The sequence below is a fragment of the Corythoichthys intestinalis genome, chromosome 4 (assembly GCF_030265065.1).
Source record: "Corythoichthys intestinalis isolate RoL2023-P3 chromosome 4, ASM3026506v1, whole genome shotgun sequence".
Classification (NCBI taxonomy): Eukaryota; Metazoa; Chordata; class Actinopteri; order Syngnathiformes; family Syngnathidae; genus Corythoichthys; species Corythoichthys intestinalis.
In genome coordinates this window covers 4709546-4737361 of record NC_080398.1, presented here as the reverse complement: position 1 = coordinate 4737361, position 27816 = coordinate 4709546, and the positions used below count along the sequence as shown (strand labels likewise).

The 27816-nt window shown below is 39.3% G+C and overlaps 1 protein-coding gene across 2 annotated transcripts; it reads right to left on the bottom strand.

Annotated features, from left to right (window-relative positions):
• On the bottom strand, window positions 1–26974 carry tmod4 (tropomodulin 4 (muscle)). Of its 2 annotated transcripts, none has more exons than XM_057835096.1 (10): window positions 26897–26974; window positions 20655–20824; window positions 20427–20583; window positions 18235–18354; window positions 7032–7124; window positions 6820–6950; window positions 2889–2996; window positions 2678–2821; window positions 262–406; window positions 1–189 (listed from the first exon to the last, which is right to left on the bottom strand). In XM_057835096.1, exons 2-10 carry the CDS (start codon window positions 20754–20756, stop codon window positions 167–169), a joined length of 1023 nt encoding a protein of 340 aa, XP_057691079.1. In that variant the 5' UTR covers window positions 20757–20824; window positions 26897–26974; the 3' UTR covers window positions 1–166. The 2 variants fall into 2 exon arrangements, with proteins under 2 accessions (XP_057691079.1, XP_057691080.1); XM_057835097.1 differs by lacking the exon at window positions 26897–26974 and adding an exon at window positions 20933–22120.
• Window positions 26975–27816: the final 842 nt, after the last annotated feature.

The following is a 27816-nucleotide window of genomic DNA, read 5'->3' as shown; positions in this document are numbered from 1 at the left end:
CACAAAGATCCAATAAAAAGTGGTACAAATGTTTACAAAGAAGATTTGAATAAATATTTTATTGAAAGTATTTACAGACGCTCCTCACCCAACAAATGAGATGAATCATGCCGCACGTCCTAAAAAATAGATGCTCTGCTTGACAAGTGACTAGTTCTTGCTCTCTTCATCTCAGCCTCTGTTGCCGAACTAAAGAAGAAACACAATCATTTCACTCACGAGGTTCTGTCCAACGATAAAAAACAACATTTTTGTTCTTACGCATGTCGTTGTTTCGCGTGATAGCCATAGCGGCACGGGCGCGCGGGCCCTGTTGCGTGAAATGGTAGCCGAATTTGAGCATGCTGGAGTTGTTCTCTAACATGGCGGCGATCTCCATCTCCACCGAGTCGCCAAGTTTCTGTCGCTGTAAGAGAGAGAGAGAGAGAGAGAGATGGATATTGCTAATGAAACTACTGTTTGCCGTAACTTCTAATGTAACTCTTTACATTTTCTCATTCTTTAACAGCCCTATAGTTATTGGACAAACTTATTTACCGTATTGGCCCGAATGTAGAACGGCCCCGATTCATGATTCCGTTTCATCATAATAAATAAATGTTACTTCCATGGATTGATACGGTAAACTAAAAGTGAGGATTTACATCTGAAATCGGAAAGCGCTGTACACTAGACTGTAACAACAGGAAGTATTGTTATTTGGGTTTCCCGAGGGACAGATATAGTTGACGGACACAGGATGTCTGTGTTGTGTTACGTATGTTATGGTCCGAGTTGCGGAGCTGCAATAAACGTTGACTTAAATGAGTTCAAGAAACTAAATTCTGTGCTTTATGAAGAGTGGAAAAAAAGCTGAATTTAACACAGACGAAATCATTCGACCAATCAGAGTAAAGTATTACCGAAACAAAATGGTGACGTCACGTACCGTAATGGTCGCCAACGGATCGCCGCATACGTTTCTTCAACACAACATGGCCGTGTCAATTAAAAAACAAAAAACAAAACGGTCTTTATTAGGGCTGTCAAAATTATCGCGTTAACAGGCGGTAATTAATTTTTTAAATTTATCACGTTAAAATATTTGACGCAATAAACGTACATGCCCCGCTCAAACAGATTAAAATGACAGCACAGTGCCATGTCCATTTGTTACTTGTGTTTCGTTGCCCTCTGCTGGTGCGTTTGGGTGCAACTGATTTTATGGGTTTCAGCACCATGAACATTGTGTAATTATTGACATCAACAATGGCGAGCAAATAGTTTATTTTTTGATTGAAAATTTTACAAATTTTAATAAAACGAAAACATTTATTTTTAATATAATTTTTTTATAACTTGCACTAACATTTATCTTTTAAGAACTACAAGTCTTACTATCCATGGATCGCTTTAAGAGAATGTTAATAATGTTAACACCATCTTGTTGCTTTTTTGTTATAATAAACAAATACAGTACTTATGTACCGTATGTTGAATGTATATATCCGTTATACAATATTATCGTCTGTGTTAATAATTTAACACAGACGAAATCATTCGACCAATCAGAGTAAAGTATTACTGAAACAAAATGGTGACGTCACGTACCGTAATGGTCGCCAACGGATCGCCGCATACTTTTCTTCAACACAACATGGCCGTGTCAATAAAAAAACAAAAAACAAAACGGTCTTTATTAGGGCTGTCAAAATTATCGCGTTAACGGGCGGTAATTAATTTTTTAAATTAATCGCGTTAAAATATTTGACGCAATTAATGCACATGCCCCGCTCAGACAGATTAAAATGACAGTACAGTGAAATGCCCACTTGTTAATTGTGTTTTATGGAGTTTTGCTGCCCTCTGCTGGCGCTTCGGTGCGACTGATTTCATAGGCATCAGCACCCATGAGCATTGTGTAAGTAATTATTGACATCAACAATGGCGGGCTACTAGTTTATTTTTTGACTGAAAATTTTACAAATTTTAATAAAATGAAAACATTAAGAGGGGTTTTAATATAATTTTTTTATAACTTGTACTAACATTTATCTTTTAAGAACTACAAGTCTTACTATCCATGGATCGCTTTTAGAGAATGTTAATAATGTTAACGCCATCTTGTTGCTTTTTGTTATAATAAACAAATACAGTACTTATGTACCGTATGTTGAATGTATATATCCGTCTTGTGTCTTATCTTTCCATTCCAACAATAATTTACAGAAAAATATGGCATATTTTATAGATGGTTTGATTACAAATTTTAATCGTTTGACAGCCCTAAAAATAATGCAAACTGGTTAAACTTGAGAGTAGCTGAGATCTGTCATGACAGAACATCGCTGGCGCCATCTAGCTTCGTGAATGGGTATAACCTCTAGACCGCGAATATAAGACGACCCCCACTTTTTCAGTCTTATTTCAATGCAAAAAACACCGTCTTATATTCGGGCCAATATGGCATGTTAGGTGATTCAAATGAAACGTCCCCCCTGCAGCACCATGGTACGTGAGTCTATCTGACTCTCTGCTACTCTCTGTTAGGGTGCTATCTGTGGTACTCTCATACTAGTATCAGAGTCCACATGGCTCTTCTCACTGAAACATGAACACAGCACGTCCCAGAAAAGCTTTTTATGGTGCCTTGTCGCTAGCCAATTACAAATAAAGTTACTCCAACGCTAGTGTCTACCTGGTTGTCGATCTTGAGCTCCACCAGCGTAGCGTTGTTAGCCATAGCCTTGATGACGGCCATCATGCCGTCGGAAGTGATGAAGTTGGATTCGATGTTAAGACTCTGCAGGTTGGTGTTCTCCCGCAGCATTTCTGCACACGCCTGATACACGCAAAACATGTACGAGCCTGTGTATAGCGGCGATGTCGGAAATTGAGGCGGGACTCACAAAGGCCACTGGGTCGTTGCTTCGGGTGGCGGCGATGCTCAGAACCTCCACGTGAGAGTTTCCCTTCATGGCCTCGAAGATCTCCTTCAGTGTCGGGATGGGAATGTCCTGATGGTGCAAGGTAGAAGAGTGAAGTCTTAAGTGTCTAGTTTCCATCATTGCGAAGTCACCTAGGCTACGTTCATACTACAGGTCTTAATGCACAAATCCGATTTTTTCGTGTTTTTCTGACTCGAGTGAGGCATTAACTTGACGGTCTGAACGTGACAAGTCGCATAGAACTGGACCATTTCAAATCCGATCTGGGTCACTTTCGTATGTGGTTCAAATCCGATCTGGGCCACATTTTTCCAGACTGTCTTGGCGGTCAGTACTGTCCAGTCTCTCAAATCGGAATTCATGCAGCAATTACGTCATCAAATAGCGAGAGAGACGCTAAGGTAGCGGTGCAGCTGTGCATTATTAGCGCCTAGCTTGCAGTGAACACGGCTTTTTGGGGAATGGTCGGGCTTGACAACAGTCATAAAAAATAAAAATGGGTTGAGGATAAGCCTGAGAATAATCTGTTTTCGCTCTGCTCTATGTGAGCAATATTTTAACATTGCCTACACGGCCGAGAGTCGGGGCAAACTGCCCGTATGTGTGTGTGACATGCATGGACAGTGTGTGCATGCTATCGATCCATATAAACTTTGACTATAAGCCTTAACGGGGATTATTTATGTCTGTTATTTGTGCCCTCTTTTTGAAAAGCAAAATATAATATTCCTGGAATGGCGGATGACGTGTGTCATTTATTTTGATGCTTCTGCGCATGCGGGTCTTCTTGCTCAGTGAGTGTCGGACTCCGAATAAGTGCGCATGCGTAATACTTGAATGGTCTCAATAGACAATGATAGTCTGAACGGGCACGCCAAAAAAACGGATATGACAAAAAATCGGATTTGTGCATTAAGACCTGTAGTATGAACGTAGCCTTAGGCCTTGTGAAGAATGGCAGGCAACCAGATTGAAATTGGATGGTTCTTTTTTAGTCTGAACAGTCAAAAAGGACAGAAATCTACTTTTTCTGAGACTTATTGAAGTCAAACACTGAGGTCGTTTCATATCAGATAAGGACAAGAAGCTTCTCAGTCTGAACAGAACCCAGATGGGTTTTGACTGTCAGTGATGTCCCTCTATGGCTCTGTTCAGACTGCAACCATATCTGATTCAAATGGGATTCTTTCTCAAATCTGATTTTTAGGGCTGACTGTTCACACTATTTTTGGCAAGTGTCCAAGTCAGATCACGCCAGCCTCTTTAAACAAGTAGAATAATTCCGAGTAGAGATGTCCCGATCGATCGGCATCCCAATCGATCGGGTCCGATCACGTCATTTTCAAAGTATCGGAATCGGCAAAAAAATATCGGACATGCCTTTTTAAATTTTTTTTTTTTTTTTTTTATTAAATCGTTTTCTAATTGTATTAAACGTTACAGACATAATATGTTACACTTATCCAGAGTCTTTAGTTTAGGCTTAAGGTAGGGTTATCAAATTTATCCCGATAACGGCGGTAATTAATTTTTTAAAAAATTTATCACGTTAAAATATTTAACGCAATTAATGAATGCGCTGTACGACCCACTCACGCATTGTCGCGCTCAATCTGTAATGGCGCCGTTTTACCTATATTGAGAGCTAAAAGGCAGCGTAAAATGAGTAGAGTGAATTTTGGCAGCCTTTGGAGACTTGTTTTAAATGGCTAAAGCCTTACAATCCCTTTCCCTTCAATTACAAATTCCGTGGGAAGCAAGGTAGCAATTGATCTTTTTCTTAACACCTTATGTCACAAAGAGGATATATCAATTGGTAGCACTAAGCACAGTCATGGTTCCGCGTCCCATCATGCATTTGGGCATGGCTACAGTATCATTTACTGAAAGCGCAACAATATTTAGTCACTTTATACAAAGTCACATTTACCCTTTAAGAATTACAAGTCTTTCTATCCGTGGATCCCTCTCACAGAAAGAATGTTAATAATGTAAATGCCATCTTGTGGATTTATTGTCATAATAAACATATACAGTACTTATGTACTGTATGCTGAATGTATATATTCTCCCGAGTTTTATTCATTTTTTTCTTCATGCATTGCCAAAATGTATATGATCGGGAAAAATTATCGGGAATGATTGGAATTGAATCGGGAGCAAAAAAAAAGCAATCGGATCGGGAAATATCGGGATCGGCAGATACTCAAACTAAAACGATTGGGATCGGATCGGGAGCAAAAAAACATGATCAGAACAACCCTAATTCCGACATACGCGCAAATTCGGGTTACATCGCCAGCATAGCAACGGAACTCGTTCATAACCCTGGGGCTACCTGTTATCACCATTTCGATATTTTGTCACACCCTTAGTCTCATTTTTAAAAAAATATTGTTTGAGTCCCCTACACTGCTGGCCAAAAGTATTGGCACCCTTGCAATTCTGTCAGATAATGCTCAGTTTCTCCCAGAAAATGATTGCAATTACAAATGCTTTGGTAGTAATATCGTCATTGATTTTGCTTGCAATTAAACAACACAAAAGAGAATGGGGAAAAAAATTAATCATCATTTTACACAAAACTCCAAAAATGGGCCGGGAAAAAATATTGGCACCCTTTGAAAAACCAGGTGATGCTTCTGAATTTGAATAATTAACAGCACCTGTTACTTACCTGTGGCACATAACAGGTGGGGGCAATAACTAAATCACACTTGCAGTCAGTTAAAATGGATTAAATTTGACTCAACCGCTGTCCTGTGTCCTTGTGTGTACCACTTTTAGCATGGAGAAAAGAAAGAAGACCAGAGAATTGTCTGAGGACTTGAGAAGCAAAATTGTGAGGAAGCATGGGCAATCTCAAGGCTACAAGTCCATCTCGAAAGACCTAAATGTTCCCGTGTCTACCGTGCGCATTGTCATTAATAAGTGTAAAACCCACAGCACTGTGGCTAACCTCCCTAGATGTGGATGGAATAGAAAAATTGACGAGGGATTTCAACGAAAGGTTGTGCGGATGGTGAATAAAGAACCTCGACTAACATCCAAACAAGTTCAAACTGTCCTACAGTCCGAGGGTACAACAGTGTCAACCGTCAACGTCTGAATGTAAAGGGACTCTAGTATGGTAGGATACCCAGAAAGACCCCACTTCTGACCCAGAGAAATAAAAAAACCAGGCTGGAGTTTCCCAAAACTTACCTGAGAAAGCCAAAAACGTTTTGGAAGAATGTTCTCTGGTCAGATGAGACAAAAGTAGGGTTTTTTGGGAAAACATATCAACATAGAGTTTAGAGGGGGAAAAAACGAGGCCTTCAAAGAAAAGAACCCGGTCCCCACAGTCAAACATGGCGGAGGTACCCTGATGTTTTGGGGTTGCTTTGCTGCCTCTGGCACTGGACTGTTTGACCGTGTGCATGGCATTATGAAGTCTAAAGACTACTAACAGATTTTGAAGCATAATCTAGAGCCCAGTGTGAGAAAGCTGGGTCTCCCTCATAGGTCATGGGTCTTCCAGCAAGACAATGACCCAAAACACAATTCAAAAAGCACTAGAAAATGGTTTGAGAGAAAGCACTGGAGACTTTTAAAGTAGCCATCAATGAGTCCAGACCTGAATCCTGTGGAGAGATCTGAAAATGGCAGATTGGAGAAGGCACCCTTCAAATCTCAGAGACCTGGAGCAGTTGGCCAAGGAAGAATGGTCTAAAATTCTAGCAGAGAAACTCATTGATGTACGCAGTTATTTTGTCTAAAGGTTGTGCTACCAAGCATTAGGCTGAGGGTGCCAATACTTTTGTCCGGCCCATTTTTGGAGTTTTGTGTAAAAAAAAATTATATTCTATGAGTCTCCTATAAAGGCTTCATTTTCTGCTATGTTGGTCTTCACCTTGATGTTGTTGAAGTTGACTTGGGTCAGACTGCTGTCATTGTTGTGGATCCTCTCCAGGGTCTCCTCCACATTGGTGGGGTTGGGTGGCTCATCAGGAAAGATCTTGAAGGGGTCTTCTTTCACCACACCTGAAGTTCACAAACAAATCATCAGTTGTCTCCTAGCACTAGAGACAAAACTCATTTCTGGACACATTTAATAGGACATACTGTTGATGCCCTCGGTGTTGGCGATTGTCCCGGTGGTGCCCAAAGCGTCGTAGTACTGCTTGTTGCTCATCAACGTGTACATGCCCAGGATAGCTGTGGAGATGAGGAAGCATTTAGGAGTTATCTTCTCCTTTAATCAAACTTAAGTGTTTTGTCTTTTTGAAAGAGCTGGTGAAGCAAAAGTTCATTCGTCTGAGTTCACTTAAGAAAAGTCCGTCTGATATTTGACTGCGTGTAAGCGAGACCTCGGCAAAGATCTTTAAATTTAGCGCAGAGCATCACAAACTTTCTATTCTGGTGCTTCTTGACCTCAACCGGGCCTTCACAAGTTGACCGTGGAATTCTCTTTCAAATATTTCAATGCTGGTCATGACCAGTCGGCGTGCTTCCCTTCAAACTGGACTCTTGGGAGGCCCTCAAGGGTCTGTTCTGTGCCTACTCTATAACACTTTGTTTGGCATTAATTTCAACTCATTGGCTGCCATTGACGGTGCTAGACACATTTTTGGTCATGTTAGTATTATTGCCTCCATGACCCAAAAACGTGGACATCAGGATTAAAGTTTATTATTAATTACAAACTAGAGAAGAATGAAAAAAGTTACAGCAAAATTCCTTTCTTGACCTCTGTGACTATTGAACTCATTATCCACAAATTGAATCACCTCTTGTATTTCATATTACAGGCATATCCTGAAAGTTTGATTAAAAAAAAAAAAACACCTCATTTGTTTCGTATTCATATTGCAGACCTCTGTGACCTTTGACCCTTTCCTTTCTCATGATATCAGTTACCGTATACATTTGAGTTATTGTTCTGAACTTGGTGACCTTTGACCTAATGACCTCGAAATTGAATGACTTTTATCATTTTATATTACAATCATCCTGCAAGTTTGATAATAAGCCATTTCTTCATTCTTGATAATTTGAATACAAACATATAAATGCACACATAACATACAAACAAAATAACCTCTGTGACCTTTGAACTCATTACCCCCAAATTGAATCACCTCTTACATTTCATATTACAGACATATCCTGAAAGTTCAATTAAAAAAAGATCACCCTATTTGTTTCGTATTCATATTGCTGACTTCTGTGACCTTTGACCCTTTCTTTTCTCATATCAGTTATCGAGCAAATTTGAGCTATTGTCCTGAACTCTGTGACTTTTGACCTAATGACCTTGAAATTGAATGACTTCTATCATTTTATATTACAATCATCCTGCAAGTTTAATAATAAGCCCTTTCTTCATTCTTTATCTTGAATACAAACGTACAAATAACATGCAAACGTAACAAACAGAATAACATCTGTGACCTTTGAACTCATTACCCCCAAATTGAATCACCTCTTTTATTTCATATTACAGACATATCCTGAAAGTTCGATTTAAAAAAAAAAAAAAAAAAAAAAAAAAAGAAGAAGAAATCACCTTATTTGTTTCGTAATCATATTGCTGACCTCGGTGACCTTTGACCCTTTCTTTTCTCATCATATCAGTTACCGTGCAAATTTGAGTTATTGTTCTGAACTCCGTGACCTTTGACCTAATGACAGGAAATTGAATGACCTCTATCGTTTTATATACCAATAATCCTGCAAGCTTGATAATAAGCCCTTTTTTCATTCTTGATATCTTGACTACAAATGTACAAATTACATGCAAACACAACATACAAACAAAATAACATCTGTGACCTTTGAACTTTAACCTCATGACCAAGTGTTATCTAGAACACAAATATACAGGCAAACAGACATACTGAACCGAATACATAACCTCGCTTTTCCTAGGTTTCACCTACTAGCGCTGGTAATAATTCTAATGGTGTCCACATATATGGATGTCACATTTTGGTTCATGTAGGCCATACATGTGTCCCAAATGTTAATATTATGGCCTTCATGACCCAAAATGCAGCGTCCTCATTTGTGGTAGTTAAATTTAGTTTAAAGCTGCAATGAAATACTATAGCAATGGCCTTTAAAATGCATATTTTACACACAAATCCATTCCAAAAAATTGGCAGAAAAAGCCTAATAACAAAATTAGACACTAATTATTTTTCCTTTCAAAACTGCTCTGGCCCCGCCCACTATAAAATCTCCAACAGAAAATGGTGTCACACCCAGAATAAGCTGCATATTTCTGCTAGCATGCTATCCATAGGTGCGCTACAGGCCTACTCTTGTTGCTGTCAACATGTGCTAGCTGGCTAGCGCAAGACTAGAAAGTTTGACATAATCATCAATTCTGGTTGTGATGTCACAATTCCCAGCTGCATTTTTTTATTTGGATGGAATAACAATGAAATATTGAAAAACAGTCAGATTTAAGTGCCAAATTTGTTCTCTAAATGTAAAATTATTTTAGTGCAGCGATTCCATTTCATAGCAACTTTAAATGATCAAAATTAGTCATTTGCTAACAAAGGGTTGACCCAATTTTGACTATGAATATTTACAATCTAAGCATTTTTCATTTCCTATAGTCCATTTCTGACCACCCTATTATCAATTTCTTCCATTTTGTCCAATTCTGACACATTGCACGTTACTTGTTACTGTTACTTGTTACCTGTAACAAGTTTAGCCCTGAATCTAGCTCTGACCAGAAGAGGTCAGCACTGTACCTGACGCTGTAATCTGCCTCCGATCAAAGTGTGTCACACACCAACTGCTGCAACACCCCTCCACCCTTCCACCCACCCCTCGTGACCCCACTAGGAAAAGGCAGGCCAGTGAGACAGCTGCCTGCTTAGCCATAAACACCCGCCGTGGCCCTGACAGTAACCCCGCTAGCTTTACGGCTCCGGTTAGCTTCGCGAACCAGCGGCGATTGATGCTATTATCGTAAATAAAACAGTTAATTACACGGCTGATCTGCAGTTTCGCGCTCTTTTGTGAGCAGCTTTTCATCCGCGGCCAACACGCCGGCCAAAAAAGCCTAGCGAAAGGCTGACGGAAGCTAACCGAGATTTAATCCTCACCTGGAAAGCGTCCAGATTCGAGCCCCCAGGCAACCAGTGAGGGGCCAGGCTCTGTGGAGCTTTCCGTCTGTCCGCATGCTTTTGTCCTTTAGTGTCGAGAATGGCTTCCTAACTTTTATGACTTTTACAAAGGACTTAATTCCACGCAGTTCTGAGTTGACCCCCAAAATCTGGCTCATCATACCCGAACGTGTTTAACACCTCCATGCTTGAATTTAGAACCAATATGCATAAAACAGTGGAGGAATACATAAGTTCACGAGGACAAAAATTGAAAAGGGAAATTCTGAAATAAAGAAAAATCATTAATAGATAATAATATGAAAATATTTAACATAATGCCTGCCACTTAACAACAACAGACATCCGATTCATTTTAAACAGGGAGGAGTGGCTCATCTTTTAGTGCCATTGACGGCACTAGATGTCCAACCCATTTTGACTGGAGGGGTGAGCGGAAAAAATGGGCCATCAATGACAGCTAACAAGTCTATATTAATTTTTTTTTTTCTGTAAATTTCTCAAACATTTTTTTAAATTCAATGTGATATTTTTTTTTTCTTTAATTCAATTTTATTGACTTTATTAAAATTGGCAGCCGAAAAATTAAAATTTATTTTAAAAAAAATGTTTTTCTAAAAATATCTAAAAATATATATATATATTTTTAATATATATATTTTTTAATTCAATTAAAAATATATTTGTTTTTAAATATATATTACAAATATATAATTTTAATTCAAATTTATTCAATTTTTTAAAATTTGGCACTCAACAAGTTAAAATTAATTTTTTAAAAAAAACTTTTTTCTGAAAATATCGAAGAAAAGAAAATATCAATATATGTATATGAATATATATTTTAACTAATTTTATTCAATTCATTAAAGGTTGGCAGCCATCAAATTAATTTTTTGTTTTTAAAAAAACGTTTTTCCTGAAAATATCTAAAACATATATATTTTTTAAAACAAATAAATATATACGCATATTTCCTTAATAGCGTATATATAGAAAATAAATTCGATTTTAGGTAATTTATTAAAAGTTTGCAGCCAACCATTTAAAATTATTAAATAAATTATTAAAATCATTTTTTTCTGTAAATATCTAAACATTTTTTATTCAATATTTTTCATTAATTTAGTTTTATTCAACTTATTGAAATTGGCAGCTGACAAACTGAAATTAAAAAATACCTAAAAGATTTTTTTTTTTAATTAAAAAATAAATTTAATTTTATTTTATTCAATTTATTAAAAGTTGGCAGAACAGGTTAATTTTTTTTTTATTCTGAAAATATCAAAAACATGTTTTTAGATTCAATTATAAATATATATTATATATATATTTAAAAAATATAAATATAATAAAATGTTTTTTTTTTAATGTTAATTAAAAGTTAGCAGCCAACAAGTTAAAATTAGTTGTTTAAAAAAAAAAAAAAATCAGAAAATATTTAGTTTTAATTTAATTTATTAAAGTTTTTATTTTTGATATTTTTTTATTTTTGTATGATTTTTTTTTAATTCAGGCAGAAAGGGAAAAAAAGGACTTTCCAATTTTTTGTTGTATTTTTCAATGTAATTTTATTTAAATATTAATATTACTGTTTTTATTTACATATTCATTTCCCCAAATGCCTTTTAACATACAAGTTGTGTTCAAAATCATTCAATTCCCACAGCAGGATAATATTATAGTCTACATTATCATTTTTTTTAATCTCATCAATAATTAGTTTAAGTAAGACTTGTGAAATCAACAATTGCATTAGTCTATATTACACTTATTTTTTTAAATTTTTAATACATTTTCTAGTTTATTTTACTTTTGTATGATTTATTTATTTAGGATTTCCCTTTTTTTTTTTCGTTTGAATTTTTCGTTTGAACATTTGTCTATAATACACCCAGAAGAGGGTAGTAAGTTGCATTACTTCATTTCTTTATTCTAAATCTTGACATTTAGCTAGAGGAGCCATCAGTGGCTGTCTCAGTTTCACCAATGAGATGTCACAACAATAACAACACGAATCCATTACACTAATCAGAGGTAACAATGTCTTTCCTCCACTAGAGGGCACTCGTGCTCTTTTGTTTCATATTGTTGTTCTGATCTGAATTCAACGATTTTTGTGTTATCTTTTTGGCCTAACATGGTCATGTAATAGGTTATAGTACAGTATAATAGTATCAGTCCTTATAGATGAAGTTGTGCTGCGAAAAAAAAAAAACATTCATTAAAAAAAAAAAAAAAAAAAATCAGACATTGTAAACAGTTACTCACAATGTTACTCATTACTTGAGTTTTCTTCTCAATTAATACTTTTTTTACTTGTACCGGAGTACATTTTTGGATGACTAATTTTACTTGAGTATTACTTCAAAGTAATGCTATTACTTGAGTCAAATTTTGGGTTACTCTCCTCACCTCTGATTACACTTATCTGTTTACAAATGTCACATGTGTTACAACACTATACAGCAGTGGGGGTTGAATCATTTTCAGCACAACTGCATTCAATGTAAATTCAGGCATGCAGAGGTTAAACAATTAGGCGGCTTAAATATCAAATATGCTCCGAGAGCCGTCGATTCCTTTTCTGTCAACGGGCGTATGTTTTACAAAGATATCCTATCTTCCTGCCACAGAAGGCACTCCGCCCGACCAGCCATTTTATTTTTGAGCTGCTGACTTCGGGGAATCGGATCCCGTCGCATGTTTGTCGTGGCTGCCAGCCGGGACGACTTAAATGTGGGTCAACCCCGTCGATGTGCTGGCACACTTAGGGTTAAGGCGGAGAAAAAAAGGGACACGGCTGCACAGTGGTATGCTTGTTCTTCATACGGGATTTTTAAAAGCGTTATATTTACTTATTTTTATGGGTTAACTCATTGGCTGCTATTGATGTCCAATCCATTTAAAGTGGGACATCTAAGAGTGAGGGATTTTATGAAAAGAGCGACATAGAGTGGGGCAAATAAGTATTTAGTCAACCACCAATTGTGCAAGTTCTCCTACTTGAAAAGATTAGAGAGGCCAGTCATTGTCAACATGGGTAAACCTCTACCATGACAAGACAGAATGTGGGGGGGAAAAAACAGAAAATCACATTGTTTGATTTTTAAAGGATTTATTTCCAAACTAGAGTGGAAAATAAGTATTTGGTCACCTACAAACAAGCAAGATTTCTGGCTGTCAAAGAGGTCTAACTTTTTCTAACGAGGTCTAACGAGGCTCCACTCGTTACCTGTATTAATGGCACCTGTTTTAACTCATTATATAATGAGTTAATGTATAAAAAAACACCTGTCCACAATCTCAGTCAGTCACACTCCAAACTCCACTTTGGCCAAGACCAAAGAGCTGTCGAAGAACACCAGACACAACATTGTAGACTTGCACCAGGCTGGGAAGACTGAATCTGCAATAGGTAAAACGCTTGGTGTAAAGAAATCCACTGTGGGAGAAATTATTAGAAAATGGAAGACATGCAAGACCACTGATAATCTCCCTCGATCTGGGGCTCCATGCAAGATGTCACCCCGTGGCTTCAAAATCATAAAAAGAACGGTGAGCAAAAATCCCAGAACCACACAGGGGGGGACCTAGTGAATGACCTACAGAGAGCTGGGACCACAGTAACAAAGGCTACTATCAGTAACACAATGCGCCGCCAGGGACTTAAATCCTGCACTGCCAGACGTGTCCCCCAGCTGAAGCCAGTACACGTCCAGGCCCGTCTGCGGTTCGCTAGAGAGCATTTGGATGATCCAGAAGAGGATTGGGAGAATGTGTTATGGTCAGATGAAACCAAAATAGAACATTTTGGTAGAAACACAGGTTCTCGTGTTTGGAGGAGAAAGAATACTGAATTGCATCCAAAGAACACCATTCCCACTGTGAAGCATGGGGGTGGAAACATCATGCTTTGGGGCTGTTTTTCTGCAAAGGGACCAGGACGACTGATCTGTGTAAAGGAAAGAATAAATGGGGCCATGTATCGAGAGATTTTGAGTGAAAATCTCCTTCCATCAGCAAGGGCATTGAAGATGAGACGGGGCTGGGTCTTTCAGCATGACAATGATCCCAAACACACAGCCAGGGCAACAAAGGAGTGGCTTCATAAGAAGCATTTCAAGATCCTGGAGTGACCTAGCCAGTCTCCAGATCTCAACCTCATAGAAAATCTGTGGAGAGAGTTGAAAGTCCGTGTTGCCCAACGACAGCCCCAAAACATCACTGCTCTCGAGGAGATCTGCATGGAGGAATGGGCCAAAATACCAGCAACAGTGTGAGAAAAGTTTGTGAAGAGTTACAGAAAACGTTTGACCTCCGTTTTTGCCAACAAAGGGTACATAACAAAGTATTGAGATGAACTTTTTGTTATTGACCAAATACTTATTTTCCACCATGATTTGCAAATAAATTCTTTAAAAATCAACAATGTGATTTTCTGGGTTTTTTTCCACATTCTGTCTCTCATGGTTGAGGTTTACCCATGTTGACAATTACAGGCCTCTCTAATATTTTCAAGTGGGAGAACTTGCACAATTAGTGGTTGACTAAATACTTATTTGCCCCACTGTATGCCCTTAAAGTGCCTGTGAAAGCATAAAGATAATCTTAAATAGCAGTATTATGTGAATTAGAATCATATTTGGAGACTATTCGACTATATACAACAATTTGTCAAAGCGCAGATGATGACAAAATTAGTCTTTTAATCTGCCGTTTAGACACGCCTGTTTTTATAGCGATTTAGCGACCCCAGCTGTATGACGACGTCAGCAGGGTCATGATTTCATCTGATTTAGAATTCAACCCATTGAGGGGGAAGAGTCAGAACGCGGATATGACACAGAGCAGCAAATATACTCCAATACTCCAACTCTATACTCCAATAGTTTTACAGGATATCCTTTTTATCCAAGTATTTTTTCCCCAATTGCTAAATAATTGGTATGGTCATGACAAATATTAGTCTTGTGCTAAATTGAATATGAAATATTTAAAACATTTAGTCAGTACAACGTGGCAAAATTACTCCATAATGGTCAAAACTGTCGACTTCTTGCATCTCCCAAACGATATTTTGTGCCACCGGAGTTAGTCCGGCTTTTGTCATTTCCCTGCCCCGGCTTTGGAGAGCGTAAACAAACCAGGAGATGTGACAGCTAGCCGACATGCGAACCCTAACCGAGTGACGTTTCCAAATCTTTTTTTGGCCTTTTCGAAGCGAAAAATCACACAAAACTACCCCAGATCATGTCACACGGCGGCGGCATTGTCGATTGTGTTCACCGATCGGCAGCCCGCCTGGCGGTGAGCAAATTACAGCTCGTTGTTCCCCTGCTGCGGGCAGGAGAGCTCGTTTGCCAGGGAAGCAGCTGGGGAATGACTGCCGGACAAACCAGCCGACGTCAGAGGAGCGCGTAGCTGCCACATGGTCAACACGAATACAGCATAAATTAATGCTTAACTACATGGCGAAGATGTAAACAGTGAGAGAGCGGCGTGCAAATGTTGTGTGCAGCCAACAAGGCAGGATGTGTCTGAGGAGAACTTTTCTACATGTCCGTCCATGCTCAAACGTAAGTAAATATTCCTTTATTTAAAGAAAGTTTGTCGTGTCTACTTTGTAATCGCTGTATTTGTGGCCATTTTTAACACAAAGTTGCATTTTCTGATGGGGTGGAAAATTTGACCGGACACCAGGCACACGAAGAGGGCAATAAGCCGAGTATAGCGCTCTCCCGGCGGGGGGGGGGGGGCGCGACTAGCCGGTGGTCGTCGGCCGAGTGGCATTCTCGGTGGACAAGGAGCATTGTCAGCCACAAAATGCAAGCCACCTCCGTATTAAAACGTGTGCCATAATCCCAGTATTTGACATAATACAAAACACGATGTTTACTCGCTTCCTCGTGAGTCCAATGGTCCCACAGTTGTCGCGCACTTGTTTTGGCCGATCTTGGGGTGAACAGGAACTTTTTGAAACCCAAAAAGGCTCACACGCCTCTCCCTGGTGCAGCAACAAAGCCCTGCAGCACATTCGGCTGGCGTGATACGAAAAATAAACAAATTAATCCACAAAATCAGCTGAATCCGCAGTCCATCTGCATGCTATAAAACAATGCTGTATTGTGAGATGCTGACCCAGGTGACGTCACATTCGCATTCGTCCTAAACCCGAGACTGGAGCCGGAAATCACATTCAAAAATTGATTAAATCAAACTATCGCTTCCACACACATCCAAGCGGTTCATTTCATTCAGGAGCATAAAATACCGTGTGAAATATGAAATAAACATGCTTTTTGGTGTCATACACACTTTTAAAGTATAGTAGAGACCCCTTCAAGATATAAAAGACATGTCATTCAACTAGTTGTTAGTCGACATATGTTATGGAAACATTTTATAAAGTTGAAAAGTTACCTAGTGTTGCTTTAAGCTACTAAAAAGCTGGAAATTTTTTATTTCAACAATATCTTATAGTTGTCGACGCATTTGATAATGAACTCTTTCATTGTCGTTGACAATGATAGACGTCCAATTACAGTGGGGCAAATAAGTATTTAGTCAACCACTAACTGCAATTTCTCCCACTTGAATGCCATTAATACAGGGAACGAGTGGAGCCTCGTTAGACCTCGTTCGAAGAAGTTAGGCCTCTTTGACAGCCCGAAATCTTGCGAAAATTTTCCGTCATACCGTCCCTAAGGTACTAGCTATTTTTTCTGTCCCAAAAATGCATGGAGAAATCCCTCACTTCCCCACTGGTTGTTGCTCAGTTCCAGTTAGTTAGCTGTGCTACACGATGGCTGGAGGAGGTGAAACTCCTGAACTGTGCCATTTTTGGCTTGGGATCGTCACGACGACCGCCCTCACCTACGGTTCTCCCTCGGCCGCCGACAATGCGTTTTTTTCGGGTCGTTTGCCTTTTGGCTTTGACTTTTAATACAGTAGGAGATGAGGAAAAGCCACTGTTTACTGTGTCTAAAAATGATTATAGCGGACAGTCGGAAGCCAAATCAATTAAGACTGCACTTAAAGACATTAGACCTCAATCTCATCGATAAGCCGCTTGATTGTTTTTCAGCGAAAATGTGCCGAATATTGCCAACAATCGTCCCGCTTTGTCAGTGTTATATCGGTAAACCAGTGAGCACTGTTAGCATGCTCAGTGCAAAATAACCCCACACCATTGCAAAGGAGGTGATACTGTAAGCATCGAAAATAAAAACTGTTTTTCTGTCCAAAGACACTTCTACTCAGTTTTGGATTTTTTTGGTCAATTTTTTTTGGGCATATTGTCCTCACGAGTTAATTTTTTAAATCAATTTGAATTCGTTATTATTTACTGATTTTATTAAATTTTATTTTTCAGTATCAAATGGTTAAAAATGTACCTTGAGTGTATTTTTACAGTTTGGATGTGACTTTTTTTTTTAATTCAGGCAACAAAACAATGGTAATAAAGTTATACTTTATTATAAGTTGATCTATGTTACTTTTTTTCTTTCTAACAGAAAAAAAGGACACAATGTTAGCCAGAGGCGCACTTATAATAGTAATATTAAAAACAAATGATACTATTTGTGTGGCGGCAGAGAGTTTGGGGGGGGCGCGAAATATTTACGTCTTCTTTGGGGGGGCATGACAGAAAATAATTGAGAAGCACTGCTTTAAGGCAAAAACTCTACCACTTTTGTCCACTGGCGTGGCTAAAATTGACCAAAACTGGAAAGTAATTTAGTGTTGCTTTAATGCAAAACACTACCGCTTTTGTCCACCGGCGTCGCTAAAATCGACTAAAACTGAAAATTTACCAATTGTTGCTTTAAAGACAAATATTCATTAATTTTTCATTTTTAATGATTCATTTTTAACATTTTTTTATATTACAAAAAAAGTGGATTTTTTTTTTTTTTTTAATTTATAATTGATTGTTTTTTAAACAGGGTAAAACGATAAATATTCTTTTTAATAATTTATTTTAAATCTTTATTTAGTTTTTAATTACTTTAATAACTCATTCCTATTTTTTTCTTAATTTCTAGAAATTTTATTGACATCTGCAGCATTCACAGCTGGAGTACATTAAAGCTGTCTCATGATGAGAAAAGCGGGTTAAACTCTGGACTGGTGACTAGCCATTATTAGGTCAAAACGAAGATACTGCATGATCTCACCTGCGATGTCGCACATTTCTGCATCGGTGGCGTTCTTGAGCGCTTCCTCCAGCTCCGGTTCCAGGATCACCTGCTCGTGTGCAGGAATTTCAGCTGCCTTTTTGGCCACAAAGGCTTTTCCTGGAGGCACGCGGACAGGGAGACACAACTCTCAGTGTCAACACAGATGCCAGATTGGAAAGAGGGTCAATAACAATGACAACCTCCCATTCAATACAAGATTTTTCCTTTAGTTTTATTACAAAAATAATACAAAGTTAACAGTGGGGTAAACATTAAGGCAGAATCATTGCTGGTTCTCTAAAAGCATCATGGGGGAGGTAGTTTTTAGAATGGAATTACACTGAAAACACTTCTTGGCTCCGGATACTGTTTCTGCCTGTGTTGTATGCTTATAAACGAATATTAGGAATCTGAGTGTCCTTATGGTCATTACAATTTTAATGTATTAGATGGGAGTTTGATATACTGCTATTGCGGTTGGTTATTAGGTTTAATTTATTAGGAGAAAGCGGCGAATAGGAAGGGATTATGGGGGACAGAAAGGAAGAAAGCGGACAGAAGAGGGGAAAAACAAACAAAAACAAACAGATTTTTACCCAGCCTAATATGCTACTCGTGAACATCGTTAGCTAAGTACATTTTGCCGCGGACAATATGTGGGGGCCTGATAACCCGGGTGAAAGAGGAGGGGAGGTGATTAGACGGGGTGGAGCGCACACAAATCAGCAAAGTGAGGTGTGGAACCGAGTATTATGTGAATCACATGTAAGTGGATATGTTGGCATCCTATTCTGTGGTACCTGATCGCTAATCTTGGCACTGACAATCTCTCTACCTGAGTGTGTCTAATGTTACCCAGTCATGCGTGAACCCATTCAAATGTGTGATAGTCCTGCAGAAAAGTGGAAGTGCTACACAGGGACTGCCCCAGGGCCCTGGCACTGCCCCAGCCAATCAGGGGGGACGAGCCTGGCCAACCACTCCTTCTACAGCTCCGGCAAAGGTGCCACCACCATTCCCCCGGAACCTAGGGCAGTCCCCCAGGCGAACAGTGCCACCATTAACCGGCCCTTGGGGATGAGGGGATGCGCTACCACCCCCCCACCACCACCTGGCCACCCGCACCCCCAGTCACCGCCACAACCCCCCAGCCGACCCGGTACACTGTTGGACCCGCACGGCCCACTAGGCCCCGGGAAGAATATGGTCCCCTCCCGGAGGGGGCAACACCTAGCCAGTGATCCATACCGGGGCCCAAAGAGGATGCCCGGGTTGAAAAGAGAGAGGAAAACGGAAGCAGGAGAACAGCAAGATGCCACCGCGGGGTGGCGTGGGATCGGGGCCCCGACTCCCTACCTATCCTCGGAGACGAAGACGAGGCCCTGCCCCAGGAGTCCCACCATCTAGAAAATTGTGGAACCCACCTACCGCCCTATTACCGTGGCACCATGTTTTTTTTTTTTAAATTATTTATTTATTTATTTTTAATACTAAATTACTGCATACTCCCTTGACTGTAACGTAAATACTGTCATGGCTTGGTCAGACACCGCTTAACCCATTGTCTGACATTGACGGCACCTGACATCCAATCTATCTGAAGTGGGAGGGTCGGCAGTGAATGGACCCTCCCACTTCAAATGGATTAGATGTCTACTAGTTATAAACTATTCTCTCATTGTTTTTAAGGCACTGTGCGTAGCTAACGACCATCTTGGGTAGCGCAAGCCGCCTAGGATCGGTTTACAGACACTGCTGATTAGCTGGAATTGGATGCAGGTACAACATTGGGAACTCATCCCACATCTCTGTTACAAAACAGTTTGACCAGCAGCAGAATGTGACAAAATCCTGCCAGTCGTCATACTAGCTTGGCCTGCTAGCTGGCAGTTATTCTCCCAGTCCAACCTAACCGCGACATCACCCGTAAAACATGGCGCCCTCTGTAGGTCAAAACATGTCCTAAATATTAAATTTTTATGTGTTTCTAATAACATTTTAGTAAACAAGAACAATTGTGGCTTATTAGAGCCTACAAGTCTTCAAGTCTGAGGTTCCGTTTAAGAACCACTGGGTCAGACACTTCAGTTTTGCAAGACGGTACTGCATAAAGATTTAATGAATCAGGCATGAACGTCTTGCTTGCAAGGCTACTAAATGAGTGGATCTCAAAATATGTTTCTTGGCACCTTTTTTCTCCCCCGTGAAGGGCACCAACTCCTCCCGGTCCGGATGTTCCATCGCCACCTTTTCCAGGTGCTGCATCAGAGCGTCTCGGTCGAACGGTCCCGTCGGGTTCTTCTTTGTCTGGTCGCGCTGCCGGAAGCCAGCTGGCAGCAAGGCATTCTGGGACCACAGAGGGAATAAGTAAAAAAAAAAACGACGAGACTAACCATCGACGACCTGAATCCTCGTACCTCGGGGTCCATCTCCTGCAGTTCATAGTCCAGCTGGTCCAGTTCTTCAGGACTCAAACCCTTGAGGATAGCGTCCTCATCAATGTCCCTGGGGTCCGACATGGCTCACTTCTTGGGGAGGCGTCCACTTACATGCACTCACTCTGGGTTGACCGGGGGTTAGTGGGGTACTGCCGGAGAAAACGGATAAACAAAAGAATCACTTATCGCACGACGTCACACGCCGGCCGAGCGGTGACGGAAGCGAGAGAGAGAATGAGGCGAAAGTAACTTTATACCTTAAGCGCTGTTCGTAGCCGCTAAGAATAGTAAGGAGGCTGGGTACCCTCATTTATCATTCGTCCACCCTCATTTGTCAAGCAGGCACCCACACAAATGTGTGTATGGTCTCTTGATGAAGATTGACAGTCGTTCTGAGCTCAGTTTGCCCCTCCCAGTCAAACTGGATTGGACATCTAGCACCGTCAATGGCATCCAACGAGCGCCTTACAATAATTTAAAACGTCCTGAACAAACACTTCCGGAAGAATTATTTTTACCGTTAAGGCTGCATCATCGGTGTTCTTCCTGTTCCTGCACGTCTTGGCGCCCAAGTGTAACATTCCAAATCATGCTGGGCTTAATTTTAGCTTGACAAGTCAGCTACTTGTAGCCGTGTCAAGCTTCAGCGCCTTAGGTTGCCCACACACGCACCGAGTTACACCAACGCTCACTCATGGACCATGCACAAGGTGTCTTCTCACAAAGCGTCACATGGTTAAGTGAACCCATTATTCCGTATTCCCGTTATTCGTTTTTTTTGTGTGTTTTTTTTTTCAATGGCATTTCTTAGTGACAAAGTTTCTTAGACAAAAAGTTTGTACAGTTTTTTGCTAACAACGTACGGTTCAGCCAAAATTTGCCCCTTCATTTCTAATGGTGCAAATTTCCCATTCATTTCTAATAGCGCAAATTTCCCATTCATTTCCTATGGCCCTTTTCACCATTCATTTCAATAGCACAAAACTTCAATTCAATCCTATTGATTTCCAACCTAAAGCTAGATTCATACCGCCGGTCTTCATGCACAAATCTGATTTTTTCGTTTTTTTTTTTTTTTTACGACTCTGGTAAGGTTGCCTGGCACAGCCAGACTATTCTCCCTGTATTTTTCATACACTGTGAGAAATAGTCTGGGACCCAGCCCATTAACCGCCTCTCGAGCAAGATATAAAATCAACCAGAATTCTAATGCGATGCAGGCTGTCTCTCGTTTGACGCACCAAAAGTGACGGCGGGTTTTTATGAGGGCAAAAAAGTGAGATTTCAAAATACTACTTGGGGCCTCAGGATGCTAAGCGACAAAAAAGTTTGTACAGCTTTATGCTAAAAACATACGATTCGGCCAAAATTTGCCCAAAACATACCCCTTCATTTCTAATGGTGCAAATTTCCCATTCATTCCCTATGGCCCTTTTCACCGTTCATTTCAATAGCACAAAACTTCAATTCAATCCTATTGATTTCCAATCTAAAGCTAGATTCATACCGCCGGTCTTCATGCACAAATCCGATTTTTTCTTTTTTTTTTTTTTTTTACGACTGGTAAGGTTGCCTGACACAGCCAGAGTATTCTCCCTGTATTTTTCACACACTGTGAGAAATAATCTGGGACCCAGCCCATTAACCGCCTCTCGAGCAAGATACAAAATCAACCAGAATTCTTATGCGACGCAGGCTGTCTCTCGTTTGACGCACAAAAAGTGACGGCGGGTTTTTACGAGGGCAAAAATTTCAAAATACTACTTGGGGCCTCAGGATGCTAAGGGACAAAAAAGTTTGTACAGCTTTTTGCTAAAAACGTACGATTCGGGCAAAATTTGCCCAAAACATACCCCTTCATTTCTAATGGTGCAAATTTCCCATTCATTTATAATGGCGCAAATTTCCCATTCATTTCCTATGGCCCTTTTCACCATTCATTTCAATAGCACAAAACTTCAAATCAATCCTATTGATTTCCAACCTAAAGCTAGATTCATACCGCCGGTCTTCATGCACAAATCTGATATTTTCATTTTTTTTTACAACTCCGGTAAGGTTGCCTGGCACAGCCAGACTATTCTCCCTGTATTTTTCATACACTGTGAGAAATAGTCTGGGACCCAGCCCATTAACCGCCTCTCGAGCAAGATACAAAATCAACCGTCCAATCAGATTCGTTCATTTACGTAAGGTGTTCTTAACTAGTAACGTCACTCTTGCGCACCGAAAGTCGTCTCTACAACAACACAGATGGCGAACGGGAGAGCCGAGAATATGTTCCAAATCGCGGCAAAACCAGTTTTAATTTAGCAAAAACACATCGAAACAAGTCATTGGCAACAGTCAACTTCTCTATTCTCCGCTCACGCTAATTACTTGTTGCTTTAACAACGTCACGTCTGCCCGTCGTTGATTGGTCCACTCCGCTATCTGTTTGCTGTGGCTTGCTCCGCCCTCAGAATTTGATCCGCCGGACGGTCGCCAGACTCAATCGCTGGAAAAGCGGTGAGTCTGTTATACCAGGCAACGGGTAAGGCATTAATTTGATGGTCTGAACGGGAAAAGTCGCATAAAAGTGCATACCTGTCAACCCGAGGCCGTTGGCAATCTTACAAATAGTGACGTATGCCCTTACAAATTGGTGACTAATCTTACAACGTTCTATATACTGTGCAATATGAAACAAAAATAAAACTCAATTTTTAAAATAATATGAATTTATTTATAATATTGTAATATATAACCTGGTGCAATCAAAAAACAATCAATATCATCAGCAATATCATGATTACTAAAATTTAACAGTGAATTTTGTTATAATTGTATGTGGCACTTTTGGCAATTTCTATCATGTCTTGATGGCTGCACTTCATGGCACTTCAGCTCGCACAGGTTGACTTGAAGGTAGTTTGTTAGTGCGTCCGATTATAAATTAAAAAGGTCACTTGATAAAATTAACTTACCGATGTAATCTTCGAGTCAGGGAACATTTCTTTCGCTAATTCTGAGAAGTGATTAGCAATAGATGCACGCAAATTGTGTTCGGCAATAAATTGGCAGAATGAAATCTCGGCTTTCGTCACGTTTCATTCTGCAGACTTCATCTATATGACCGGTGTTGGTAATCTTACTTTTAAAAAGTAATTAATAAGTTACAAATTACTTCTCCCAAAAAGTAATTGAGTAACTCAGGTCAGGTAACTCAGTTACCCTGAAGGTAAGAGTAATTAGTTACTTGGCAAAGTAACTGGTGTTACCTTTCATGTTTTTTTTCATTAAAAAAAAACAACAACAACATAGTAAGCTTTGCTATGTTTGGAAACCGTTTAATGTTGTGAATCAACTGTTAAAGTTGTTAAAATTGCTACCGTTTTTGCATTAGTTCCTTTCTGTCTACTTTCGACATGTTAAAGTTTTCAAACTGTTTCATCATTCAAAGATCGATTCAAGTCTAGATTTTGCCGATGTAGGAGTATTAAAGTTACTTAAAGTTCGCTAGGAAGGTTCACTACAAGAGAGCCTTTCTGAGAAGTCTACTGCTTCAAAATGTTGGCTGTTTATTAACACTGCCGTCTGTCATTTTGCATGTAGTTCTATAAGCATTTGATATCTAGGCGTAGATTGTAGGCTGTCGGCTACAGTCAGGAAATATTAGAGCCACCTAGCCTAGCATTGCGTTTGCTACAGCGTCAAAACACTCTTCTCTCTCAGTGTCTTTGACTTTTCTCGAGTCATTCAACCAACGTAGTAATGGGGACGCACATTGTCTCGGTGCGGAAACGGTGACAAAATCCGAACGGAGGGAAAAAAAAAAACGTAATGCACGAAAAACGTACGGATTTTGAATGTATGGCGTACACATTTAAAAATTGGTGCTCACTTGTACAAATTACGCCGAAACCGTACAACTTGACAGGTATGAAAGTGGACCATTTTAAAACCGATCTAGGTCACTTTGTGGTTAAAATCTGACCCGGGCCACATTTTTCCAGAATTTGGCTGCAGTCTGAACTGTCAAGTTCCCCATATCGGAATTCATGCAGTCGTTCCCCTGCTGAGGGCTCGTTTGCAGGGAAGCGGGTGGACAATGACCGCCGGACAAACCGGCCGACGTCAGAGGAGTGTGTAGCTGCCAAATGGTTCACAGGAACATGGCAAAATGCTTTGCTACACGGCGAAGTCGTAAACAGCGAGAGACTCATAGGAGGGCGGCTGCAGTTGTTATGCAGCTAACATGACAATACAGTATGTGTATGAGGAGAACTTTTTACATGCCCATCCGTGATCAAACGTAAGTAGTCCTTGATTTAAAGAAAGTTTGAAGTGTTTACTTTGTAATCACTGTATTCACGGCTATTTTTAACACAAATTTGCAATTTCTGATCGGTCAGAAAATTTGACAGAACACCGGGCACTTGAAGAGGGGAATAAGCCAAGTACAGTGCTCTCCCGGTGGGGGGGATGTGCGACAAGCCGCCGGTCGTCGGCCGTGGGGACAAGGAGCATGTCAGCCACAAAATGCAAACAACCTACATATTAAAATGATCCCAGTATTTGACATAATACAAAACACAATGTTTACTCACTTCCTCGTAAATCCCAGGGTCCCACAGTAGTCGGACATGTTTTGGCCAATATCCACTGGTGAATGGTGACCTTTTGAAACCCCAAAAAGGCTCACAACGCCTCTCCCTCGTACAGCAAGATTTTTCTGCAGCTGTTTGGCTGGCGTGATGCGAAAATTAAACATATTCATCCGCAAAATCAGATGAATCCTTAATCCTTCTCAAACAACAGTACGGCTGTAGTTAAGAGGACTCCATCCTCCGTACATGTCACTGCGCCCTCTTCCTTAATGCAAGATCGAAGCCGGAAATTGATTCTAATTGATTCTAATTCACATAATAATACTATTTGACTTTTTTTTGTCCTTTCGTACGCACTTATTAAGGTGGCTGATGGCTATAAATCTGAGCAGTTCTTGAACGCGACACAAGCAGCTTATTAAACAGCGCCATTGGGGCCAAGCAAGCGTAAACGTCATCGCCGAACGAAACACCCGTCGCTTCAAAACAAGTCGATTGACTATTTTGTTCGCCTTTGAGAAAACACAGAAAAACTACGTAAATGAGAAAGCCCTAAAAGCCAGTTAGCTTGTTGCTAAATCCAAAAAGTTCCACACATTAATAAAACCTGTCTTCAAAGCCATTGTCAGCGAGCTGCTTGGCCCTGATGCCATTAAAAAATTTGCTAAAGTCTCCCGTCTGATGAGCTTTTCAAGCCCACTGCTATAAATTTCGGGGGGGGGGGGGGGGATTTCAAAGTGAAACTTCAAAATGCTACTTGGGGTCCCAGAACGATAAGGGACACAAAAATGATATACACTTTTGGCTAAATACGTATGCTTCGGCCAAAATTTGCCAAAAACATACTCATTCGTTTCTAATGGACAAAATTTCCTATTGCTTTCCAAAGGCCTTATTTGCTTTTCATTTTAATAGCACAAACATTTCCCCAAAAATTCTTCACGTTCTTATCTCAACTTCTAAACTTCAATTGTCATCCATTTTTATATTCATGCAAATATATTGTCAGTTTAATTTTCCAAATACATCTTCATCTTCATCAACATCTTCCAATCTCTTTAACTTCCATCAACTTCTAAAAACTTCAGTCATCATTAATTTTCATATTCATGCAAATATATTCTGTTTAATTTCCCAAATTCATTCCTCTTACTCCTCCATGATCCAAAAATTTTCATCTTCAACATCCAAAATCTTCTAAATATCTCCAAAAATTCTTCGTTTTTTAAGCTCTTCATATCATCAACTTCTAAAAACGCCAATTTTCATCCTTTAAGAACCAACACATTCCAAACCACTGCAAAAAAAAAAAAAAAAAAAATACTCATCTTGTACTCTTAAAGTTCTTCATAATTAACCTCCAAAACCTTTGCTTCCTCAAATTCTGCTTTCTACTTGCAAAATCCTTCATATTCAGCATCCAAAACGTTTACTTCTTCAAATTTTAATCTCCCACTTCCACATACTTTTACCTTCAACTCCCCCAAAATGTCCATCATCCCAAAAACAATCTTTAATCTTCCAAATGCTTCATGTTCAACTTCCAACTTCACTTTTGTCCAAAACTTTTCTATCGGAAATTCCATTTTGCAAATCGGCAACAAGAAAAAAACCATTGTGGATCCCACCTACCTCAAGTCACAGCGTCCGAGCCTCCACTGAGACACAAACTGCACCCACTCTAGCACCCCGCAAGACCCTAAACAGCCCACCTCTCTTATGACGTCAGCACTATAATAGGGAAGCGAGATGGCAGGGAAACAGAACCTTCAGGATTGACAGCAACATGAACAGTTAGGCGCATTAGGAGGAGAAACACTGACCCCAAGTGGCTGTAACTAGCCCTCACAACGTTTAAATGCTCCCTATAGGAAAACACTGACACCTAGCGGCGTGTTTTAAGTCAGTTAAACCAAGAGATCAGGAAGAGAATTGCACGAATTGACTTCATCCTTGGGTGCAATACCCTATTTAACCTCTTGATGTCTGAATTTACATTTACATTGACATTTAAGTAGTCTATTCTATTCTGACAAATATACATAAAAATGGATTGTAGGAATAGATAAGTACATGAAAATAATAATTAAATGAATTTTAAAAATACCCCCCAAAAATGGAAAACGCTAAATAGAAAAGAGATTTAAAAAAAAAAAAAAAAAATTAAATCAATAAATAAAATAGAAAATACTGGAAATTAAAAAAATAATTTAAAATGTATTTATTAAAAATTAAATTACATTTAGAGAGAGAGAGAGCTTTAAAAAAAATAATAATAATAATAAATAAAATTGGAAATTAAAAAATAATTTAAAATGTATTTTTTGAAACTAAAAAGATAGAAAAAATACCATAAAAATTAATTAATAATAAAAAATGTAAATAAAACATTAAAAGATTATTTTATATAAAACATTAAAATGAAGAGTTTGTCAATACATTTCTCATTTTGAAAAATTGTTCTTATTATTATTATTATTATTGTTATTTTAAATCTTATTTTCTATATGTTCACATTGTTAATGAAAGAACATAATTTCACTGCCACTCTC

What these genes read in the sequence shown, in the direction of transcription:
- tmod4 (XM_057835096.1), bottom strand. Translation starts at nt 20,756, where the DNA reads ATGTCGGACCCCAGGGACATTGATGAGGACGCTATCCTCAAGGGTTTG. An exon ending in CTTCACGGGGGAGAAAAAAG is followed by an intron (nt 18,355 to 20,426) that starts GTGCCAAGAAAC and finishes GCGTGCCTCCAG; the next exon opens with GAAAAGCCTTTGTGGCCAAA. An exon ending in GCAACGACCCAGTGGCCTTT is followed by an intron (nt 2,822 to 2,888) that starts GTGAGTCCCGCC and finishes TGCGTGTATCAG; the next exon opens with GCGTGTGCAGAAATGCTGCG.